Raw genomic sequence first — 22,045 nt, forward strand, 5'->3', positions numbered from 1 at the left:
CCCCCCCTCCCCCCCCCCCCCCCCCCCCCCCCCCCCCCCCCCTCTCCTCTCTCCCTCTCCCTCCCTCCTCCCTCCCATATTAGACTGAACTTGAGAGCAGGGCATTCCCCTCTTTCTTCATGTCCCCAGTGCTTAGCACAGTGCCTGGCACATAGCAGGTACATAATAAAAGCTGGTTGCTGACCACATTCATAATCAGTGAATGGTAAAGTGGTAGATAGAGCCCTGGACCTGATATCAGAAAGACTTTGGACATTTTCTAGCTGGGTCACCCTGGGCAATTCAATTCAATAAGCATTTATTAAGCACCTACAATCATTAAGCGACTACGCCAGCACCTAAGCACCAGGGATACAAGGCGAGTCGAGACAGACAAGCCTCCTAGGTTCTCTGGGCCTCAGTTTCCTCATCTGTACAATGAAGGGGTTGGACTGATGGCCTCTGAGGGCCTTCCCAGCTCCAAGGCTGGATCCTAACACACCTAATCTCTTGTCATTTTACAGAAGAGGAAACCGAGGGGGCTGGAGTTGATGACGTCAGAGGTCTCTCTGGGTTCTGAACCTCCGATACTCCAGGCAATCAATGTTCTCTGGCCACGGCTTCTCAGAGGGAAGCACTTAGGTGTTTTCTAGGGGAAGGGCAAGAGTTAGGGACTGGAAATGGGACTTAAGAGGAAATGGGATGCCTGGGGTTTGGGGGTGGGGGAGGGTCCTGAGCCCTTCTGGGGAGCAGCTGAAAAGCATCTCTCCTCACTATGATACAGATCCTCCTGGTTATTTGGAGTCTCTCACTCTTCGAAGATCTGTAGGAGGCCTTTTCCAATTCTCTTAGCTGCTAGTACCTTCCCCATTGTGATTACCATCCATCTACCATGTCTCTCCTATGTATGGACAGCTAGGTGGTACAGTGGATAGAGCACAGGGCCAGGAATCAGGAAGGTCTAAGTTCAAATCCATCCCCTGACATGTTTGTGTGACCCTGGGCAAGCCACTTCACCACTGTCTGCCTCAGTTTCCTTATCTGTAAAATGAGGCTAATAACAACACCTACTTTCCAGGGTTGTTATGAAATGAGATAATTGCAAAGTACTTAGCACATATTATATGCTACATAAATGTTAACTCATTATTACATACATGTTTCCCCAGTAGATGAGGGTAGTTTTCAAGAGAAGCGTGAGATGCCCAGATTTAGAGCTATCTCTATTCCAAATGTTCGAATGGACTCTCTGCCCAAACAGCCACAGTCAGACGCACTGTACCTTGACCTCAATATAGTGATGTGATTTTGGTCCTTTTCCAGATCCAGTCATGAAGGCAGGGCCTATATTTGTCTTTCTTTGTCTTCCCAGGGCTTAGCATGGCGCTTGGCACCTAACAAAGTCCTTGACAAAATAAATGCTTGTTGACTGATTGATTGGAAGTCCCACAAGCGGGTCTGCCAGAGCGAGTCATGTTGTGAGTTTGACAGTGCATCCTGAGCTCTCCCCTGGAATATGACAATATAAGGAAAAATAACCACCATGGGGTTGGTTGGGGGAAGGAGGGCCATGCTGGAAACGACCTTTGAGCTTGGCTCATCATGTCTTCTCGTTTTACAGAGGGACCCACAGGGTTTCGAGCTGGGAAGGAAGTGCTTTTGAAGTCCAGCTAAGTCCAGTCCAATAACTTTGTAGAGCATTAAGCTGAGACCCACAGCTTATCCAAGGACACAGAGATAAGAAGCTTGGAATCAAAGCCCAGGATTCTTTCCCCTATTTTGCAATGACATAGAGTTAGTACCAGAGACTAGAACCCAAGTCTCTTGACTCTTTCAGGATTATAGACACAGGGGTGGGGAAGCTGCAGCCTTAAGATCATGTGTGGCCTTCTAAATCCTTAAGTGCGACTTTCTGACTGCATCCAGGATTGCCACAGGTTCCCCACCCCTGGACTAAGAGCTGGAATGGACAACTCATCCACTGCTAATCCCCCCATTTTCCAGATGAAGAAATTGTGACTCAGTGGTCACATCAGAATAGTTAAGTGGCAGAGTCAGGATTTGAAGCCTTCTCTCTCCAAATTCTGCCCTTCTCCTATTGCACCTAGCTGGCAGATTTCCAAAACCAACAGTGACTAGACCAGAAGGTCCATGGTTAGCTAGGTAGGAGGCTTACAGACCCTAAAGACTTATTTCTTCCTTAAGGAGGTCATGAGGAGGACGATTCCCAGGTTCCAAAGGTTCTCCAAGCCCCAGGGTCTCTTATAACTGCTGGCACTGAGCAGCCCACTAGGAGTCTGGCAAGAAGTCCCCCAAAAGAAGGGAATGGTAGAGTGTGAGATGGACAGATCATGTCATGGAGATAATGAACATGAACATGAACTTGGCTAGACTTCGAGACAGTAGAGGATAGAAGGACCTGGCATGCTAGGGGCCTGGGAGTGATGAGACAGACTGGACTAAACAATGACAAACACAACAAGGAGTCCATTCAGTTCCAAAGCTCTCTCTGTTCTTGGGACTGTCCTCAGACCAAATAATCAAAGGGATGCTCTACAGAGGCCAAACAACTCTCTCTTTTACAATTCAAAGGCAACTGGGGAACCGTCTTCTCTCTTTTTAAAATTTTTTAAAAATTAATTTATTTATTTTTAGTTTTCAACATTGATTTCCACAAGATTTTGAGTTCCAAATTTTCTCCCCATCTCTCCCCTACCCCCACCCCAAGATGGCAAGCATATCAATTACTCCTTCCCCCAGTCTTCCCTCTCTTCTATCCCCCATCCCTCCCTTCCCCTCTTCCCTCTCACTTTCTTGTGGGGCAAGATGGATTTCTATTTCCCATTGCCTGTATATCTTATTTCTCAGGTGCATGTAAAATTAGTTTTTAACATTTGTTTTTAAAACTTTGAGTTCCAGATTCTCTCCCTTCTTCCCTCTTTACCAGAATCCTCTTCTCTTCAAAAACAAAACAAACAAAACAAAGCTAGAAAAGTCGAGAATATATGATAATAGCTCTTATTTCAACAGTGCTTTAAAGATTGCACAATGCTTTCCTTACCCTACCTATACTATGAGCAAACGTTTTAATGACCATTTTAGAAAGGAGAAAACAAATGCATGGGGGACTCATTGTCTTGGGGCAGTATCTGCTCTCCTGTTGACTATAAGGGTTGTTCTAGAAGATCTGACCAAAGCAACCAGATTCAAGACCATAAGACCACTGGGTCTCAAGCTGAAAGGCAAGACTTTGGAAATCTCCAAGTCCAACCCCCTCATTTTACAGATGAGTAGACTGAGACTCAGAGGGGTCATGTGACTGGCCACATAAATTATAAGTGGTAGAGCCAAGAAGGGAACCTAGTCCTTCTGATTTCAAATCCTGGTTTTTTTTTCTCTTGGAATAGTCCAGAAAAAAACACAACTAGTAATAGCCAGCTATCTGCACCATCTTAAAAATCACACCTCCAAATTATCCCTTCATCTCACAGCATCTTGAAGCTGAGAGAGACTTTAGTATCCTTCTGATTGACCACCAGGACGGACCTAGACTCCTTCTGGTCCAACCTATATGAGACTGTCCAAATCTCTGACAAGTGGTCATCCAGGTTCAATTCAATTCAACAAACATCTATTAAGCATCTGCTGTATGCTAAGTGCTGAAAATAAAGGGACAAAAATGATGAAAACATTCCTGCCCACAAGAAGTCATACATTCTATTCTCTGTGTGTGTGGAGGTGGGGACAACATGAACACAAATAAATTGTTGTATAGTTGTTTTAGTTGTATTTGACTTTTCATGGTCTCATTTGGGGTTTTCTTGACAAAGATACTGGGGAGATTTGCCATTTCCTCCTCCAGCTCATTTTATAGATGAGGAAACTGAGGCAAACAGGGCTGAGTGACTTGCCCAGGGTCACACAGATAAGAAGTATCTGAGGCTGGACTGGAACTCAGGTCTTCCTGACTCCAGGCCCAGTGCTTTATCCAACTATGACACATAACTGCCCACAGATAAACTAATACAAAGTAATTTCAGGGGATCCAGAAGCGCTAATAATTAGGGAATAGTTAGGATTACTAGGACCTTTGTTTAGGAAACAGTACCTGAGTTGAGCCTTGATGAAAACTAGGGATTCTGAGAGCATGGAATTCATATGCTCAGCAGAAAGGATAGCCAATGCAAGGTCCTAGAGGTAGGCAATGTGTGTGTGTGTGTGTGTGTGTGTGTGTGTGTGTGTAGGAGGGAAGTGATGAGGAAGTCCCTTCCCCTTTGGGACAGTGCTCACTGATGAGAAACTTTCTCTGACATCCAACTTCAGTTGGCCTTTTGACACCTTCCCCCATACTCTGGATTCTGCCTCTGGGGCCAAGCAGAACACGGCTGATCCCTTTTCCATTACTGGAAGATAACTCATTTCCTTCCTCAATCTCACAAGCCCCACACTCTCCCTTCTCCCTTTTTCCATCTCTCACCTCTCCTCCCCCACATATACACCTGTGTACACCCACCTACATCTGGTGTCTGATCCCAACGATAAATGGGAAGTGCCAATTTAATGGAAACTCAGGTGTTAGTGGAACAATCAGGGGAGAGAAGAGGTGGAGGAGAGGAGAAGGCTGTCATCTCTTGGGTTTTACTTAAAAGGAAACGGTAGACTATATTTACTTAGAGGCTTGAAATATTTATGTGTTGTTCTCCACACTCATTTTTCAGGGAGTGATACACTGAGGGCCTTAGGAGAGTGGAGATGTGGGGCCCAAACAGCTTATACTACAGACAAATCTTTAGAGACTGTGAATGTAGGATACTGAGAGTCACATGGGGAACTGTGCCACTTACTAACATAGGACCACAAGCAAGGGACAGAGCATATGCCTGGGGTGAGTTTGTTAACCTGGAGAGACTCTAAAAGGAAGAAGGGCTAGTGACAATGACAGATATATAGACACACTGCTTCAAGGTCATCCTATTTGGGCTGCAGGCAGGTAGGGGGCGCCACAGTGCACAGAGCACTGGGCTTGGAATCTAAAAGATTTATCTTCCAGAGTTCAAATCTGACTTCAGACACTCACTAGCTGTGTGACCCTGGACAAGTCAGTTAACCCTCTTTGCCTCAGTTTCCTCATATGTAAAATGAGCTGGAGAAGGAAATAGCAAAACCGCTCCAATATCTTTGCCAAGAAAACTCCAAATAGGGTCATGAAGAGTCAGACATGATTGTAAAGCAATTCAACGACAATTTGGGCTGCAAATTAACCCTATGAGGATTTGATTTTGTTTTTGCTTTTAAGTCCAAACTTGTGGTTTCATCCATGTGTGGAAAACTCCCTCCTTTGGTGCATGTCAGCAGCCTCTCCAGTAATTTATCATTTTAAAGGACTCCCTGAAGGCACCGAAAAGATGAATGACCTGCCCAGGGTCATACCACTGGTAAGAATCTGAAGCAATACTCCAACCAAGCTCAGCACTGTGCAGGTGTATGAGGAGGAATGGAACTCAAATCTCTTGACTTCAGGAGCAGTCAGTGCTGTGCCCACTTGTTTGGCCACATGAGGGTAGGGACTGCCCTTTGCCTTTCTTTATGTCTCCAGTGCTAAGCACAGTGCCTGGCAGACAGTAGGAGCTTAATAAATGCTTTTATTGTTGTTCAGTCATTTTCAATCATGTCCAACTCTCTGAAACTCCATTTGGGGTTTTCTTGGCAGAAATAATGGAACAGTTTGCCATTTCCTTCTCCAGCTCATTTTACAGATGAGGAAACCGAGGCAAACAGGGTTAAGTGACTTGCCCAGGGTCAAACAGTGCGTGTCTGGGGCCAGATTTGAACTCAGGAAGGTTAACTCCAGGCCCTAGCACTCTATCCACTGTGCCATCTAGCTGGTTAATAACTAACATTTTAATAATGCAGATAGGTTTGCAAACGCATACATGTACACATTATATATATGTATGCACATATACATATAAATATACATACATGCACATTTATATGTATAAAATTTATATATGTATGCATGCATGTATGTGTGTATCTATATGTGTGTGTGTATATATATATATATATGTATATATATTTAGTCCTCACTTTAACCTAAGGGTTAGATTATTCCCATTTTACAGATGAGGAGACTGAGGCTGAGAAAGGTAAAGCCACTTTCCCAGAGTCACATAGTTCTGAAGTAGAATGGGAACCCAGGCCCTTTTCTACTTGCCCACCTGGCTGCCCCAGCTTGGGGCTTGGCTGGTTTCTGGGGACAGAAGGATTACAGGGTCTTAGAATGGGACCCTGGGAGGGTAGGAGAGTGTGGGGTTCATATCCTGTCTCAGACACTTTGTGACTCTGTGTGAGTCCCTTATAATCTCTCTCAGCCTCAATTTCCTCAACTGTAAAATGGGAGCAATAATAATGAGATTTTATATATGTGTGTATGTGTGTGTATGTATGTATGTATGTATGCACATGTATATCACAGTACTTTGCATATTTAAAACCCCATGTAAAATTATCTATTTGCCTGCCTCAGAAACAAGGTCTGTGACCCTGGACAAGTAATTTCATATCTGCCTTAGTTTCCTCAGCCAAGAAATAGGGATAATATTGAACCTTGAAGAGTTATGAGGAACAAATGAGATATCCATCCTTCCTTCCTTCCTTCCTTCCTTCCTTCCTTCCTTCCTTCCTTCCTTCCTTCCTTCTTTCCTCTCTTCTTTCCTCCTTCTTTCCTCTCTCCTTCCTTACAACTCAGATCCTTTTCATTATTCTACTTAGACTCTCTAAGAGAGTGAAGACCAGCACTCCAGACCTGCCCTCCTGCCACTTGGATTGGGCCAATGCCAAGTTCTGAGGACAAAGCCAGAGCATCTATGGATTATCCCCACCTGCCAGGGGCTGTACCGCCTATGGCCTCAACTCTAGAGGCCAAGGCTTACTGCTCTCAGAGCTGATCCTGGGGCCATGGCAGCTTGGGTGGGGCACCAATGTGCAGAGACTCCATCTCCCATTAGCAGGACTAGCAGCTTGGGGTCATGGAAAGGCCCTTGAATTTACGCCCAGAAGATCCAAGCTGGAATTCAGCCTTTACTTCCTGTATCGGTCTATGGTCATTCCCTTCTCTTCAGACCTCAGTTTCTTCCTCTCCTCCAAATGAGGAGACTGGACTAGAGGCTATCTAATATACCTTTATGCTCTCATAGGCTCCTTAGTCTAGAGCTGGAAGAGAGGCTATCTAGTCTAACCCTGCCACTTTGTAGAAGGGGAAACTGAGGCCCAAGGAGGATCAACAACTTTCCCAAGGTCACCCAGGTTGGGAGGGTCACCAGCAGGATTAGAGCCCACTTCCTCCGACTCCAGAGTCCAGCATTCTTTCTACTCTACCCCCCTGCCTCTGCCTTCCCAACCAAGTTCCTGGTCCATTCTTAGGAGACCAGGGAAAGAGCTGCTGGGGATGGGAGGATAAATAAGGAATTTGGCTCGGAAAAGGGTGGAAGGCAGCAACATTTCCCCTTCTTCCTTTGGGGGGGGGGGCTCCTTGAGCAGACCACAGGGCAGATGCCAAATCTTCTATGGCTCCAATATGGCAGACAAATCCACACCTCTCCTGGCACGGGGTTCATACAACCTCCATCATCATCATGGAAGTGGAATACAATGCTTTGGAGTCACAGGAGGCAGTGCAGGCAATAGACTGCCCCATCATCCCCCCAGGCAGCTGATTCCCCCTGGTGCCAGGAGGCCGGCAGGAACTGGGCAGGGTCATCTTCATTCATGCATCAGACTCTCCCATGACTGACTTCTCAGACTTGGAGGGTGCAGGAGGGATGGGGGCAGGGGAGAGATGGAACGGGTGTCTGTTTTCCTGTTTGTTTGTAGTGAAAGTAGTCTCAAGAAGAATATGTAGTCTAGTGCAAATAATTAATAATAATAATAACAATCAAAGTATTGTGATTCCCAATTTGGAATTATGCTAAGACAACATTGAAAGGTCCAGGCTCTGTGATGGTGGGCATACACCCAGGGAAGTCACTGATAAAAAAAAAAAAGGCTCCAAGACACCAAATTACTTAAAGCAGCACCTCCCCGATCCCCTGCCTTTTTAATGGTAGGAAAGACCTGGAGACAAAGCCAAGGTTCATTGACGGGGGAATCATCACACAGCTTGTGGTGTGTGGATATAGCACAATCTTAAAGGGCTAGGAGAAATGACTAACATGATAAATATAATATGAGAGAAACATGGGAAGACAGATATGAACTGATGAAAAATGAAATACCGGAACCAGGAAAACAATAAATACAATGACTATTGTTGTTCAGTCGTGTCTGACCCTTCATGACCCTGTGGACCATAGCACACTAATGCTGTCCATGAGATTTTCCCCAGGTGGTTTGCCATTTCCTTCTCTGATGGATTAAAGCAGAGGTTAAGTGACTTGCCCAGAGTCACACAGCTAGTGAGTGTCTCGAGGTCAGATTTGAATTCAGTTCTTCCTGACTCCAGGTACAGTGTTGTATCCTCTCAGTCAACTAGCTGCTTCCAAGGCAAACAGAGTGCCTTGCTAGTAAATGCCTGAAGTCTTATTTGAACTCAGGTCTTTCTGATGCCAAGTCCAATGCTTCGTGTACTATGGCACCCCCTAATGGCCCCATGTATGACTACACCCATGTAAATGGAAAGGACAATGAAGCTGACCTCTGTAAGAATGTAGAACAAGTTTTGTCCTGGAGAAGAGTTAAGAAAGAAGCATACTTCCCTCTAGGCTCTGCAGAGGTGGGGGACCATGGGCGCTAAAAGCTGTATATACTGTCAGACATGTTACTTTGCTGAACTGCTCCCTCCTCGCTCCCCTAGTTTATTTATGCTTGTTAAAAGGAAAGGTTATCTACATGTAGTGAAAGAGGTAGAGGAGGATATTTTAGAAAATTAAAATGATAGCAAAGACAAAAAAATGGGCAGCTAGGTGGATAGAGTGCTAGGCCTGAAGTCAGGAAGCCCGAGTTCAAACACAGCCTCAGACACTTACTAGCTGTGTGACCCTGGGCAAGTCACTTGGCCCTGATTGCCTTAGTTTCCTCATTTGTAAAATGAGTTGGAGAAAGAAATGGCAAAACGGATCTTTGCCAAGAAAACCCCAATTGTGGTCATGAAGAATCAGACATGACTGAAAAGACTCAGCAACAACAAAGATAGCAATGAATGTGTTTTTAAAGCATTGCACATTTCTGTAGTTCTCTAAGGTGTGCAAAGTGTTTTAATGCATTATCTGACATGACCCTTACAACCCTCTAAACATCACATGCTATTATTATGATTGTCTTATATATATAATAATTATGATAGCTGATGTTTATATAACACTTTAAGGTTTACAAAGCACTTTACAAATATCTCATTTGATTCTTACAATAAGCCTGGGAGGTAGGTGCTATATTTATGCCCATTTTTATAGATGAGAAAACTGAGACCCAGAGAACTGAAATGACTGTCCAAAGATGATGCAGCGTGTTGAGTGTCTGAGGCAAGATTCTATCTCACACATTCCTGACTCCAAGTCCAGCACTCTATGCCTAGGAATGCAGCTCAGAGAGTTTGTGTGGCTTGCATATGGTCCCCACAGGTAGCAAGAGTCAGAGAGGTCACTTTTATACCCAGGTCCTACTGACTGCAAGACTGGTGTGGCCACATTGGGCCACACTGCCAAAGACGTCTCTGAATGTAGGATTCAGTACCACTAGTAACCCAGAATCCCAGCTCTGTAATTGCTACAAATGCTTCTCTTCCCAGTTCATCCTTGAAACCTCAAAAATTAACTCTTGGATGCATCCTTTTAACAACAACACCTACACCCTCCCCCATCCCCCCCCCACACTCTTTTTTCTTGGTTGGAACATCCTCACTTGATACAAATGTAAAGTCTATCTAAGGGGAAAAATAACCAATAACCCCCACCCCCTAACAAAGCGAGGAAGTTTCTTAACAGTTGGCAAAGCACATCCCCTGGCAAACCTGGATTTGGAGACGAGGGACCTGAGTTCAAATTGGAGCTCTTCCATGGGCAAGGAACTTGTCTCTGGGCCTCAGTTTCCTCATCTGTCAACTAAGGGGCTTGGTCTAAATTGACCTCAAAGGTCCCTTTCCACAGCAGTTACTGTTCACCTCCTATTAAGTATCAGCCATCCCAAGTATCAAAAACCATTTACAGAAACCAATTGCATCTTCTGTTTCCCTGCTGGCCCTTTGCTGAAGCCCATTCTTTTTTCACTTTGCTTTTTTCCTTAATTAGGTGGCATGATAGATTTTACCCTGTGTTTGGCCAGTCTCTTATATTATCCATTTCTGTGGCATTTAGAGATGCAGCCATTCCCCTCCTCCAGACTACATTTTCTATAGGCTTCAGATTAAAAGCCTGGATTTCCAATAACAGCAGGTATTTGATTTGATTTCCCCCCTTCTTTAGGAAACAAAATTGCTTTTATAGATGTATCTCTCTCTCCCCCTCCCTCCCTTCCTCTCTCTCTCTGTGTCTCCTTTCTTTCTCCTTTCCCTTTTCTCTGTCTCTCTGTGTATATGTCTGTCTCTCTTTCTCTCTCTCCTTTCTATCTTTTTCCTTCCCCTTTTCTCTGTCTCTCTGTGTGTGTCTGTCTCTGTCTCTGTTTCTGTCTGTCTCTCTCTCTCCTTTCTATCTTTCTCCTTCCCCTTTGTGTATGTCTGTCTCTGTTTCTGTCTCTCTTTCTTTTTCCTTCCCCTTTTCTCTGTCTCTGTCTCTCTCTCTGTCTCTCTGTCTCTGTCTCTCTCTCTCTCTCTCTCCTTTCTATCTTTTCCTTCCCCTTTTTTCTGTCTCTCTGTGTGTATGTCTGTCTGTTTCTCTCTCTCTCTCTCTCTCTCTCTCTCTCTCTCTCTCTCTCTCTCTCTCTCTCTCTCTCCTTTCTATCTTTCTCCTTTCCCTTTTCTCTGTCTCTCTGTGTATATATCTGTCTCTGTTTCTGTCTCTCTCTCTCTCCTTTCTATCTTTCTCCTTCCCCTTTGTGTATATGTCTGTCTCTGTTTCTGTCTCTCTCCTTTCTTTTTCCTTCCCCTTTTCTCTGTCTCTCTGTGTGTATGCCTGTCTCTGTCTGTCTTTGTTTCTATCTGTCTCTTGTCTGTCTTTCTCCTTTCTCTGTTTCTGTGTTTGCGTGTCTCTTTTTCTCTTTCTGTATCTGTCTCTCTCTGTGTTTCTGTCTCTGTCTCTCTACTTCCACAGGCAGAGCTAACCCATTTTCTCCCTAATTTATTGATGAGCACTCAGGGAAGAAAAAACAGAGGCTGGTGAAAGTGATATTGATGGCTTATTATGAAAGCACTCGGTCCTACATGCCTCACTACGCTTTAAGCATTGCTTAGAACACAGAAGTTACTGAAAACCTAACACACCTATAAATATTTGTCATAATTAAAGGAGGAAAAATACCAAGTGCTGGTGGAAGACAGTATTTCTTGCCCGACAGGCTGCAGAGCCCAAGATGGTCAGCCCAGCATCCAGGACCAACCATGAGGACAATGAAAATCTGCCCCCCTGCCTTTCTCCCTTCCTCTGGCTTCTCAGAGGCATGTTCCTGCACTCTGCCCTTTTCAAAGGCAAATGCCACCCACAACCTACATCAGAAATGCTTAGCATTGTAACTTCAATGGGGCCAGGGAGGGAGAGTACTTGGTATTCAATCTGTGTGTAACTGCAGGGGAGCCATCTTGGGTGAGAAGTTGACTGATGGCATCTGATACATTAATCTACATGGAGGTTCCTAGGATCAAGGAATTAGAGGTAGGAGGGACATCAAAGAGTAAGTCAGGGATTCAAAGCTGCAATGTGAGAGTTTCCTGAGATCTTAGAGTTCATTTAATCCAAGTCCTTCACTTTACAGATGAGGAAATTGAGGCACAGAGAGTGCTTGCCCAAGGGTCACATGGTCAATGTGTGTGAAAAGCAGGACTTAAGCCCCGACTCTAAGGCTAGATGTCAGTCATTACCTATGTTGCCTCTGTCCACTCTGCCCACCCTTACTTTACAGATAAGGAAACTGAGGCTCAGACTTAGCGATTTACCCAGGGTCCCAAGGTAATAAGGTCATAGTATCGTAGAGTTAGAGCAGATTTTAGAATCCATTTCATCCAAATTTCTCATTTTACAGATAAGGAAACTGAGGCCCAGGTAGGTTTAGAGATTTGCCTGAGGATATATGTGCAATACTAATCAAAGGTGGGGTTTGAACAAGCTGTTTGGTGGCCTTCCCAGTAGCTCCTCCTAGGTGTTAGGGGCTGAATACTTCTTCTTCCCAGGAGTATTTTCCCTAATCATCTCCCCCACCCTACCCCCAGGTCTCACTGTCTCCTTTACCCATGTTGTTCCTGGGATTCCAGGGCTCAGAGGATTTCTCCTGAATTCTTCCTCCCAAGAACTAGTCACGGAGGAGACACATTCAAATCCTGCCCATCCTTCAAGGCTGAAGGCAGGCCCCACCTCCTCCAGGACACCTGTCCTGACTATGCCAGCCCATGCAAACATGCCTGCTTGGAAATTCAACAGTGGGCAGTTTTCCCACTTGGCAACACGTTGCCTGCCCTTCCACAATAGACGCCACTTGCATCGGTTTGCTCTCTCTAACTGGATCATGGGCTTCTGGAGGATGGACACCTCATGTCACACTTCTCTGTCTCTCTACAACATTCTCTCCCCCTTTTCCCTCCCGCCCCCCAATACAAGGTGAGCACCTCAAAGGCAGGAACTGCTTCATTTTCTCTTTGGCTCATCAGTCCCTAGTATCTTTTTGGACTGAATTTGTGATTTCACCTGTGGGGTAGTCCCTGGGAGGAATCTTCCTTCACTGGATCAGGATCTATTCTGCAACTTACATGCTTGGAATATTGCCTAACTACATTGCAAGGTTAAGTGTCTTGCTCATGGTCACACAGTCACCAAGTATCAGAGGTAAGACTTGAACCTGTCTCCTGACACTGAGGCTGTCTGTCTATACCAGGCCTCTTCTTCAGCTGCATATAGCAGATGCTAAATAAATAACATTTACCAGCTGTGTGACCCTTGGCAATTTGCTTAACCTCAAATTGCCTCAGTTTCCTCATCCATAAAATGGGGCTAATATTAGCACCTACCTCGCTGGGCTGTTGTGAAAATAAAAATGAAATAACATTTATAATGCACTTTGGCAGCATTATATACACATTTATTATTATTATTATTGGTGTCTTCCTCTTAGCATGGTCCAACAAGGATTATGTCCTGTACACAGCAGGTGCTTAATGCACGCTCAATAAGGCAGCAGATTGGAAAGTGAAGCAAACTACATTCCATAGTGATGGAGGCTGGCTTTGTCAGTACTTATGACCTATTCTTATCACTGTGTGTGAAGGCTGATCAGCGATGTGGTTCATCCAGGCTTCACTCACAGGTACCGTGGTGGGGGATTGTCATTGGCCTCAAAAGCAGATGGGCCCTAACAACAAAAGGTGCTGTTTTCCTCCACGCAGATGCCCGGGTATTAAAAATAAAGTGCCCCCAATGAACAGCAGGGACATACACGCGGCACACACCGGGAGGAGCCTTTAAATAGTGTATTTCTCAGAGTTCTCTGTGTGGCATCAGCTGTGCCATGGCTCGATGCCATGTGGGTGGAACCCAAAACAATTGATGCCTCTAAAAATAAGCGGGTCCTAGGTGGAGGGTACAGCCCTGGGATCGTTTGGGCCGCACCCCTTGGGGGCCACCTCTGCCCCTTCCTTTTTTGGGCCCTCCATCTGGCACTGCTAGTCAGGTTTGTGCATGGATGGGTGTGGGCGTGGGGGGGAGCGGGTCAGACACTAGCTCACCCAGATGGAAATCTGGCTGCTTGCTGGGAAAGAGTTGGCCCAGCATGGTCCCTGCAGCCCCCGCCCGACCTAAGAAGAAGCCACCTCCACACACAGCCCTAGAAAGCTGCAATGTTTGTGTTACAGGGAAGGAAGTTGGGCTAGAGACTTAGGAGGCAGCATGTTATAGGGGGAGGAATGCTGAATTTGGAGTCAGAAGGACCTGAATTTGACATGGGCAAGCTGGGAGACTCCTAACAAGAATTAGCCCCCTCTCTTCCCATCCGCCTCAGATCGAGTCCTCCAAAGAATTGCCCCATGTGTAGAGAGACCTCAAGAGATCTGTGAGAGAGGCCCTTTCTGATTCCTGCTAAATACACATTTCACAAAAGTGGATTACACCACACAGGTGGCTGTGTAGCTGGGCCATCCCAGGAGGCCAGTGAACTGGGCTCTGTCTCAGGCCTCAGCCAGAATTCTGTCCTTGGACACTGATCATCATTTATGTTTGTTTGCTTTAGAAAACTACCCTCCTTGTCCCTCTGCATTAAGTTAAATACCAGAATGGAGGGGGAAAGGAAAGGCAAGGCCTCTGAAAAGGAAGAATGAGAGTAGGAGGAGGAAGAAGAGGAGGAGGAGGAAGAAGAGGGGCAAGAAGAAAGGGAAGAAGAAGAGGAGGAGGAAGAAGGAAAAGAAAAAGACGAAAGAAAGCAGTAAGAGCTGAAATTTATACCGGATGTCCCAAACCTTAGCATGGTTTTAAGCTTTAATAATTTCAGAAGAAGGAATGTTATAAATGAAGAAAAACCAACATTTGAAAGGTTAATTACTTAAATTTTGAGAAACATTCCTATTTCTTATTAATATTCACCATAACCACCATCTTGTGCCATACACCACTCTAGTGATGTTTACCAATTTGATAGCAAAATTCTAGCCATCACTCTAGCCAGTTTTAAAACTTTGTAAAAACTTTCATCAGTCAGTGCTAAATAACAAATGACTGCCTTTGTAATCCTGGCCTTGAGATCATGCAAAGAATGAGGTTTTGATGCCTATGTGACATTCTGGACTTGACTCCACAAGAAAAAGTCCTGTGGAGATAGACTAGGTAACCGGGGTAGCCAAGCTAGAAGACCTCCCCTGCCCCTATACAGGGCCAAGAAAGTGTCCTCCAGAGACTTGTGGCATGAACAAGGCACAATGATGTTGGTCTATGTCTTGTTAAAATGAAAATTTACCATTCAAAATTCACAAATCTAAGTAAGTGTAAAAGAAATGTAAAGGATCAAACATTCAAAAGATTTTTTTTTGGTAAGTTTGTAGCCTTTACATGAAGACTTTTGGGACCACCTGTATTTAACTTTCTTTACTTTATGAGGCTTGCAAACACAAACTCATTTAGCCCTCCAATAAGGTAGTTATGGCCAATATTATTATGTGGAGAAAACTGAGACTTAGAACAAAGAAGTGTCTTTCCCCTAATGGCACAGCTAGTTATTAGACCCCAACTCCAGGACCTCTGGCCATTGTACTAGGAGGCATCTCAAACCAAGAAAGAGAAGGAGGTGAGACTCACCGCAGTTCTGTCTGTGGCTGAGGCACCCAGAGAAGCAAATTTCTGCAAAGAGAAGGGTGAAGAGGCCAGAGTCAGGTTTATCAAGGGCCCCAAAGGAAGAAACAAGGAGGGAAAGGACAGGGCCCAAGGAGGTTTACTGCACAGGTTCAGGAGAAAGGGACGACACAAGACTCACCTTCTTGCCTTCGGCCTTTTGGCCGAGCTTCCCCGAGGAAGGCAGTGTAGAGACGGTAAAGTTATTGGGGTCTTCACAGTCTCGGATTTTGGATTCCTTTATCAGTGAATCCAGTTTCTTCTTGGCGATGTTTTCCACTCGTTTCCGATTGGTGGAAGCCTGGGCACAGGTGAGAATCTCAGTTACCTAGGGGATCGAGTTAATAGCAAGCATGCACATGGAATAGAAGGGAAGCTGAGAGTATCATTTCACTTTTTTATCTTTGTGTTGCTTCCCTCCCCACCCCATGTCTAGAACATGCCACATAGTAGGTGCTTAATAAATGTTTATTGATTAACTGCATACTTGACTACCTGTGAATTTCCCCAGTAGGAATACAAGCTCCCTGAGGACAGCAACTATTTAATTTCTGGTTTTGTGTTTCTTGTGTCCAGGAAAATGCCTGGCACATAGTAGGTGCTTAATGTTTATTGACTGACTAGCTGCTTACTTGACTATCTGTGAAATCCTCCAGTAGGAATACAAGCTCCCTGAGGGCAGCAACTATTTAATTTCTGGTTTTGTGTTTCCTGTGTCCAGTAAATGCCTGGCACATAGTAGGTGTTTGGTAAATGTTTGCTGAAATGAATTGAGTTAGCCAGATATCGGGGGATACCATGCTGTTGAAGCCAGGCACCTCTAATTCTACATAGGGTGACTTCTTTAACTTTCCCTGGTAAGACAAGAAGACTCGATTAGTCAATCACCTAACCTACCAGAGTAAGGAAAGTCGAGAGCCACCAAGTGCAGGTAGGTGGCAAAGTGGAAAGAGTGCCAGGTCTGAAATCCAGAAGGCGCATCCTCCTAAATTCAGATCTAGCCTCAGACACTTACAAGCTGTATGACCCTGGACAAGTCACTTCACCCTGTTTGCTCCAGTTTTCTCATCTGTAAAATGAGCTGGAGAAGAAAATGGCAAACCACTCCAGTATCTTTGCTGAGAAAACCCCAACTGGGGTCATGGAGAGTCAGACATGACTGAAATAACAGAACAAGAAGAACTGATAAATATTCCCTTCTTGGGAGGACTAGAGATGCTAAAATCAATGGGCACGACCATATTCAGCAAAAGCACAGCTCAAAGGTGGAGGGGCCTCCCGGGGCCATGTGGCTCACTGATACAGTCTGATTAGACCAGGACCCTTTATCTAGGGGAAGGAGGGTAGAAGGGCAGACAGGCAAGAGCCCATGAGGACAACCTCCGATGCGAAAGGAATTCCATTAACCCCTGTGTTTATTTTTGTCAGACCCAGTGGTGCTTGGTGTACTCAAAGGTTGCATTACTTTAGATTGGTACATTTGTAAAAGGTTCATTTCCCTTCATTTGCCTTGATAGAACATGACACAGATTTTACTTCCCTTGGGCTATTCCAAATGGGTCTAAACATACGGTCTAGGCTTAGACAATTTCCTGGGTTACAGTTACAGGTATGACTTCATTTCCCAGAAACAGACCAAAACTGAGACCAAAGATGAGGAGCAAACATATGTCTCCTTGTATCTTTTCGTATGAGTGGGTGTTCCACTCATGCTTACTAGGTTATTTCTAAACCCTGTAGTTATTTGGCTGGGAGGGGTGTGGAAAGAGAAGGTGGCAGGGATCCTGTGCTTTGGTTCTTGGAGATTAATATGCCACACCCATAGCCCTCTAGAATCAACTAGGTAGCACGTTGTATAGAGCCCTTGGGTCTGGAGTCAGGAAGATCTAAGTTCAAATTCAGCCTCAGACACTTACTGTGTGACCCTGGGCAAGTCACTTAACTTCAGTCCTTCTCAGTTTCCTCATTTGTAAGATGAGTATATTAATACCACTTATTATTATCTCCTGAGGTTGTTATGAAGATAAAATGAAATAATATTTGTAAAATGCTACTCAAACCTAAATGCTAGCTAAATGATAACATATATCATCTATGATATTATGCTATGATGATCATATTATGATCTATGACTCATTGATTGAATCAGGGCTGGTTGTCTCTTCTTGGAGGGTCTCCAGCTTCCATAAATAACCAGATGTGCTCTGACCAGGGCAGAGAACAGCAGCCTTCATCCCTTCCTTCGTGACCTGACTTTCTAGCTCCTGAGTCTCCATCATGGCCCTGCCCAGCAGTAAGGGACACAGAAGTCTGCTTTCTCTCGGAACACACAACTCACAATAGGTTTAAGAAAAGAAGTGAAGTCATCCTCAGGCAGTTTGGTTTTTAATTTTGAGAAATTCATACTGAGCCATCCTAACCCAATTCTGAACACTCCCTGCCAGCTCTCAAACAACTGGGAGGAGGCCCCTTCGTGGGGAGTTTTCCCCTATAATTGTCATCCCATTTTATTGGCCCTCAGGGGATAATAAAATCCACAGTGACTCAGAGCAGAGCTGTAAGACTTTAATCACAGAACACTGACTTCGGAAATAGCCAAACAATTTGTTTTCCCTGGTTCCTGCAAAGGTTTAAACAGCCATTCTCCCCTCAGGACCATAAAGACAACTCCTGACTTCCCAATCTCTTTCATAAAGCTGTCCAGCTCCATTTAGGCCATCCAGGAGAGGCACATACAGTGATAGAGAGACACCCCACTTGAGAACTCCAGAGAGAGAAGGAAGATTGGGCCACTAGGGCACCTACCGACGTTTTATTGCAAGTAATAATCACCAGCCATAAAAGGTAGCCCACAGGATGGACTCCCTGCTCTTAAAACAGCTGGTTCTCTCAGGCTGCCTCACTTTTGATTTTATTTTTTTAACTCTTCCAGTATCTTTGAAGAGAGAGGTTGGTGTATCATTTCCCAGAAGCGGGAAAGGAGACATTGAATGAAAGGCTCCGACTCCATGGTGATGACCCCATGCTACAGCCTGGGTGCTAGCTGCCTAGAGGAGAAAGGCCCAGGGAGGGAGAGGAGAGCTGCTTTCTCCCCCTTCTCTCTCTCGTCTCTCATTCCCTGCACAGCTGCCAAAGGGTCATTCTCAAAGCCGATATTGTTCCTGGGCTCAGTCAATGTCATTAGCTCCAGCTAACTTCCAGGATCAAAGAGAAATAAATTCATCTATTTAGCATTTAAAGCTTTTCACAACATGGTTCCAGCCTGAATTTCCAGGTTTCTGATACCTTACTTCCCTTCACAGACAGATGAGTGTCACAATACTGGACTTGGAAGCCAGGAAGGCTCAAGTTCAAATCCTGTCTCAGATACTAATTAGCTGTGAGGTCCTGAGCTAATCACTTAACCCCATTTAGCCTCAGTTTCCTCATTTGTGAAATGGAGATAATAGTAGCACCTATCTCTCAGGGTAGTTGCAAGAATCAAATGAGAAAACATATGTGAAGCAAACCTTAAAGCATTATGTAAATGCTAGTAATTATTGTTGTGGTCATTATTAACGTATGCCATGGCTCCCCCAAACTAGCCTTCTTACTGGTCTTCACACATGACCCTCAAGCTCTCACTTCCAAGTCTTTGTACCTCATGCCTGATACACAATCTTTCCCCATCTGACTCTTTGAATTCCCTGGTTTCTTTCAAACAGCAGTCCAAACGCTACATGTAGCTATTCTCTTCTGCCCCACTTGCAGTAATATTGTATTTCTTTTCTATATATTTATAAGTGTAAACAATATCTCCGCCAACACAATGGAAGCTCCCTGAGGGCAGAACTTGTTTCTATTTCTCTGTCTCTGTGTCTCTCCTCCCTCCCTCCTTCCCTTCTTCTCTCTCTCTCTCTCTCTCTCTCTCTCTCTCTCTCTCTCTCTCTCTCTCTCTCTCTCTCTCTCTCTCTCTCTCTCTCTCTCTCTCTCTCTCTCATTTTGATTGTACCTACTACAATGCCTAGTTCCTAGAATACTCTCAACAAATTCTTGTGGATCACTTGATTCAAATATTCAAAGAATTGATATGTGGAGGAAGAATTCAATTGATCCTACTAGGTTCAAGAGACTGGAACCAAGGGCAATTGGGGAAAGTGGTAAAGAGGCTCATTTAGACTAAAAGTCAGGAGAAGTTGTCCCAAAGGAGAAAGGGAAGGGGAGAAGGGAGGGAGGGAAGGAAAGAAGAAAGGAAGGAGGGAGGGAGGAAGGTATTGGGTATGGAAAGAGCAAGGGAAGGAAGGAAGGGAGGGAGGCAGGAAGGAGAAAGGGAGAAAAGGAGGGAAGAAAAAAAGAAGGAAAAAGGGATGGGGGATGAAGAGAGGAAGGAATGAGAGAAGGAAGGAAGGGGAAGGGAGGGTTACAGGATAGATGGAGGAAGGGAGAGAAGGAAAGAAGGAAGAAAGGAAGGGGTTAGGGGGAGCATGGCATGATGAAAAGATTGCTTGACCTATAGTCAGAGGACCTGGGTCTACCAATTATTAGCAAAGTGATCCTGGGCAAGCTTCAGGATGTAGCATGAGGTGGTCAATAGAAAACTAGATTTGGAGTCAGGAAAACTTGAGTTCCAATCCTATCTCAAATATTATCTGTATAATCCTGGACAAGTCACTTAACATCTTCCAGCCTCAGTTTCCAACTCTGTAAAATTAAGGGCTTGTATTCGACCTGATAGCCTTTAAAGTCACTTCCATGAATACATAATCCTTCTCAAACCTCAAAAAAACCAATAAGCACTTTTATTAAGCACCTACTGTGTTCCACGCACTGGAGATACAAGAACAAAAGTGAGTCAGTCTCTGATTTCAAGGAGCTTACATAGACTGAGCAAACACCTCATCCCAAGACAATCCCATTGATAAGCTGGTGTCTTCAAAGCATCCATGACCATTCCAGGGCAGGGAAACAGTTTGGTAAAATCACTGGCAATGGAGTCAGGAGTCCCAAGGTTGAAATCCTTTCTCTGATGCTTAATACTTATGTAACCCTGGGCAAGTCCTTAAGCCTCAGTTTCCTCATCTGTAAAATGAAAAGGTTGGACTAAGGCCCCTCCAGCCCTAACTCTGTGACCCAGAGGGAACCTTGGTGCAAGACATGCCCTGCAGGGAGAATGTTCTAGCTGGAGATCACTGAAGATATGGGCTTGGGATGCCCAGGCTGCGTGGGTTACTTGGAATTGATTTGCTCTCCTCACCTCAGCATCAATTCTATTTACAGGGCTGCACAAGAACATTTCCCTTTGAACAGTGCCATCCTTCTGGTTAAAAGACCTTCCACCCAGCAAGCCCCCTCCACCCTCCCAGTTATTTTTAGCCTTCCTTTCCTGACTTCTGAACTTCAAGTAGGAGTCCCATATGTTATCTCTTGAGGATACTGCTCTGTTCATCTCTTCTGGCTGTCGCTGCTTCCTGGGCTCCAGTCAACTTTTCATGCCTCCTGAACCCAGTGAGAATGGGAGATTCCTAAAGAACTCAGGTTCATGGCTGGTCTGAGGCTCATGTTCTCAGCCAAGGCCTGAGGGACTCTGTGACTTACATCTCCATTCATCAGCTTGCAATCATCATCAATTTCATCAGCACTGTCCTCATCGGATACATCCCCCTCTTCTGCATCTTCACTGATATTCGCCGGGAGTTTCTTCCCCTGGGGACCAAAAAGAAAAAATAAATTGGTGTCAGATGGTGGGATTAAATAAACTAAGAAAAGAAGGACAAAGCAGGTGGGGGAGCTCAGCACCCTTGGCTACATCTTAGCCACCGTCTCTTCTCTGGAGTTCTTTCTCCCCTCCAGGTTTTCCTAACTCTACCTTCTCCTGGTTCTTCTCTTACCTGTCTGACCTCCCTAGGGGCTATGGGAATTTTAGTCAACTTAACCGCATATTTCCAAAAATGGTTGCATTGATTCACAAGTTCACCCACAATGTATTAGTGTGCTTATCTTGCTTCAACCAACTGACTATTCTCACTTTTTGTTATCTTTGACAATTTTCAGGGTGTGAACTTAAACCTCAGGGTTCTTTTGATTTGCAGAACTCTTTTTTTTTTTGCTTTTTGGAGGGCAATTGGGGTTAAGTGACTTGCCCAAAGTCACACAGCTAGTAAGTGTGTCAGTTTGAGGTCGGATTTGAACTCAGGTCCTCCTGACTCCAGGGCTGGTGCTCTATTCACTGGGCCACCTAGCCACCCAATTTGCAGTACTCTTAATGGTAGGGATTTAGAGTATTCTTTCCTATGATTGTTAAAAGTTTGTAATTCTTCTTTGGAGAAGCTTGTTCATATACTGTGACCATTTCTTTATTAGGGAATGGATTTTGGTCTATGTCTGTTAGTTGTTTAAATATCTTGGATACCAAATCTTACCTGAGGAATCTGATGCAAAGATCATCCCCCATTTCACTTCTGCTCTTCTAATTCTAGGCACATTACATTTATCGGTGTATGAACTTTTCAGTCCCATGTAATCAAAATTCTCTATTTTGCTTTTTGTAATTGCCTCTGTCTCTTGTTTGGTTAGGAATGCATCTCCTAAACCAGCCAACACAAGAACTAGTCACGGTTGCAGAAAACTCATGATGG

General features: G+C 44.7%; 1 protein-coding gene and 1 long non-coding RNA gene across 7 annotated transcripts in view; one reads left to right on the forward strand and one right to left on the reverse strand.

Annotated features, from left to right (window-relative positions):
* LOC138153893 (uncharacterized) overlaps positions 1 to 22,045 on the forward strand; it is a 354,866-nt gene that overhangs the window by 211,483 nt on the left and 121,338 nt on the right. The window lies entirely within an intron of this gene.
* The window catches only part of PLCH2 (phospholipase C eta 2), a 352,788-nt gene that overhangs the window by 34,864 nt on the left and 295,879 nt on the right, over positions 1 to 22,045 (reverse strand). For 4 of the 5 annotated variants that reach the window (XR_011166493.1, XM_069078301.1, XM_069078303.1 and 1 more), the window contains 3 exons: positions 21,006 to 21,113; positions 15,574 to 15,732; positions 15,399 to 15,440 (listed from right to left, as the gene is read on the reverse strand). Coding sequence is in view for 4 of the 5 variants with exons in the window: in XM_069078301.1 (XP_068934402.1) it covers positions 15,399 to 15,440; positions 15,574 to 15,732; positions 21,006 to 21,113 (309 nt within the window). In the remaining variant the exon portion in view is untranslated. The remainder of the gene's footprint in view (positions 1 to 15,398; positions 15,441 to 15,573; positions 15,733 to 21,005; positions 21,114 to 22,045) is intronic. The other variant, XM_069078304.1, reaches the window with a different exon arrangement.

This window comes from Petaurus breviceps, unplaced genomic scaffold (assembly GCF_028583685.1).
Source record: "Petaurus breviceps papuanus isolate PSGF00001 unplaced genomic scaffold, PetGlider_PUasm1.0 91041, whole genome shotgun sequence".
Classification (NCBI taxonomy): Eukaryota; Metazoa; Chordata; class Mammalia; order Diprotodontia; family Petauridae; genus Petaurus; species Petaurus breviceps.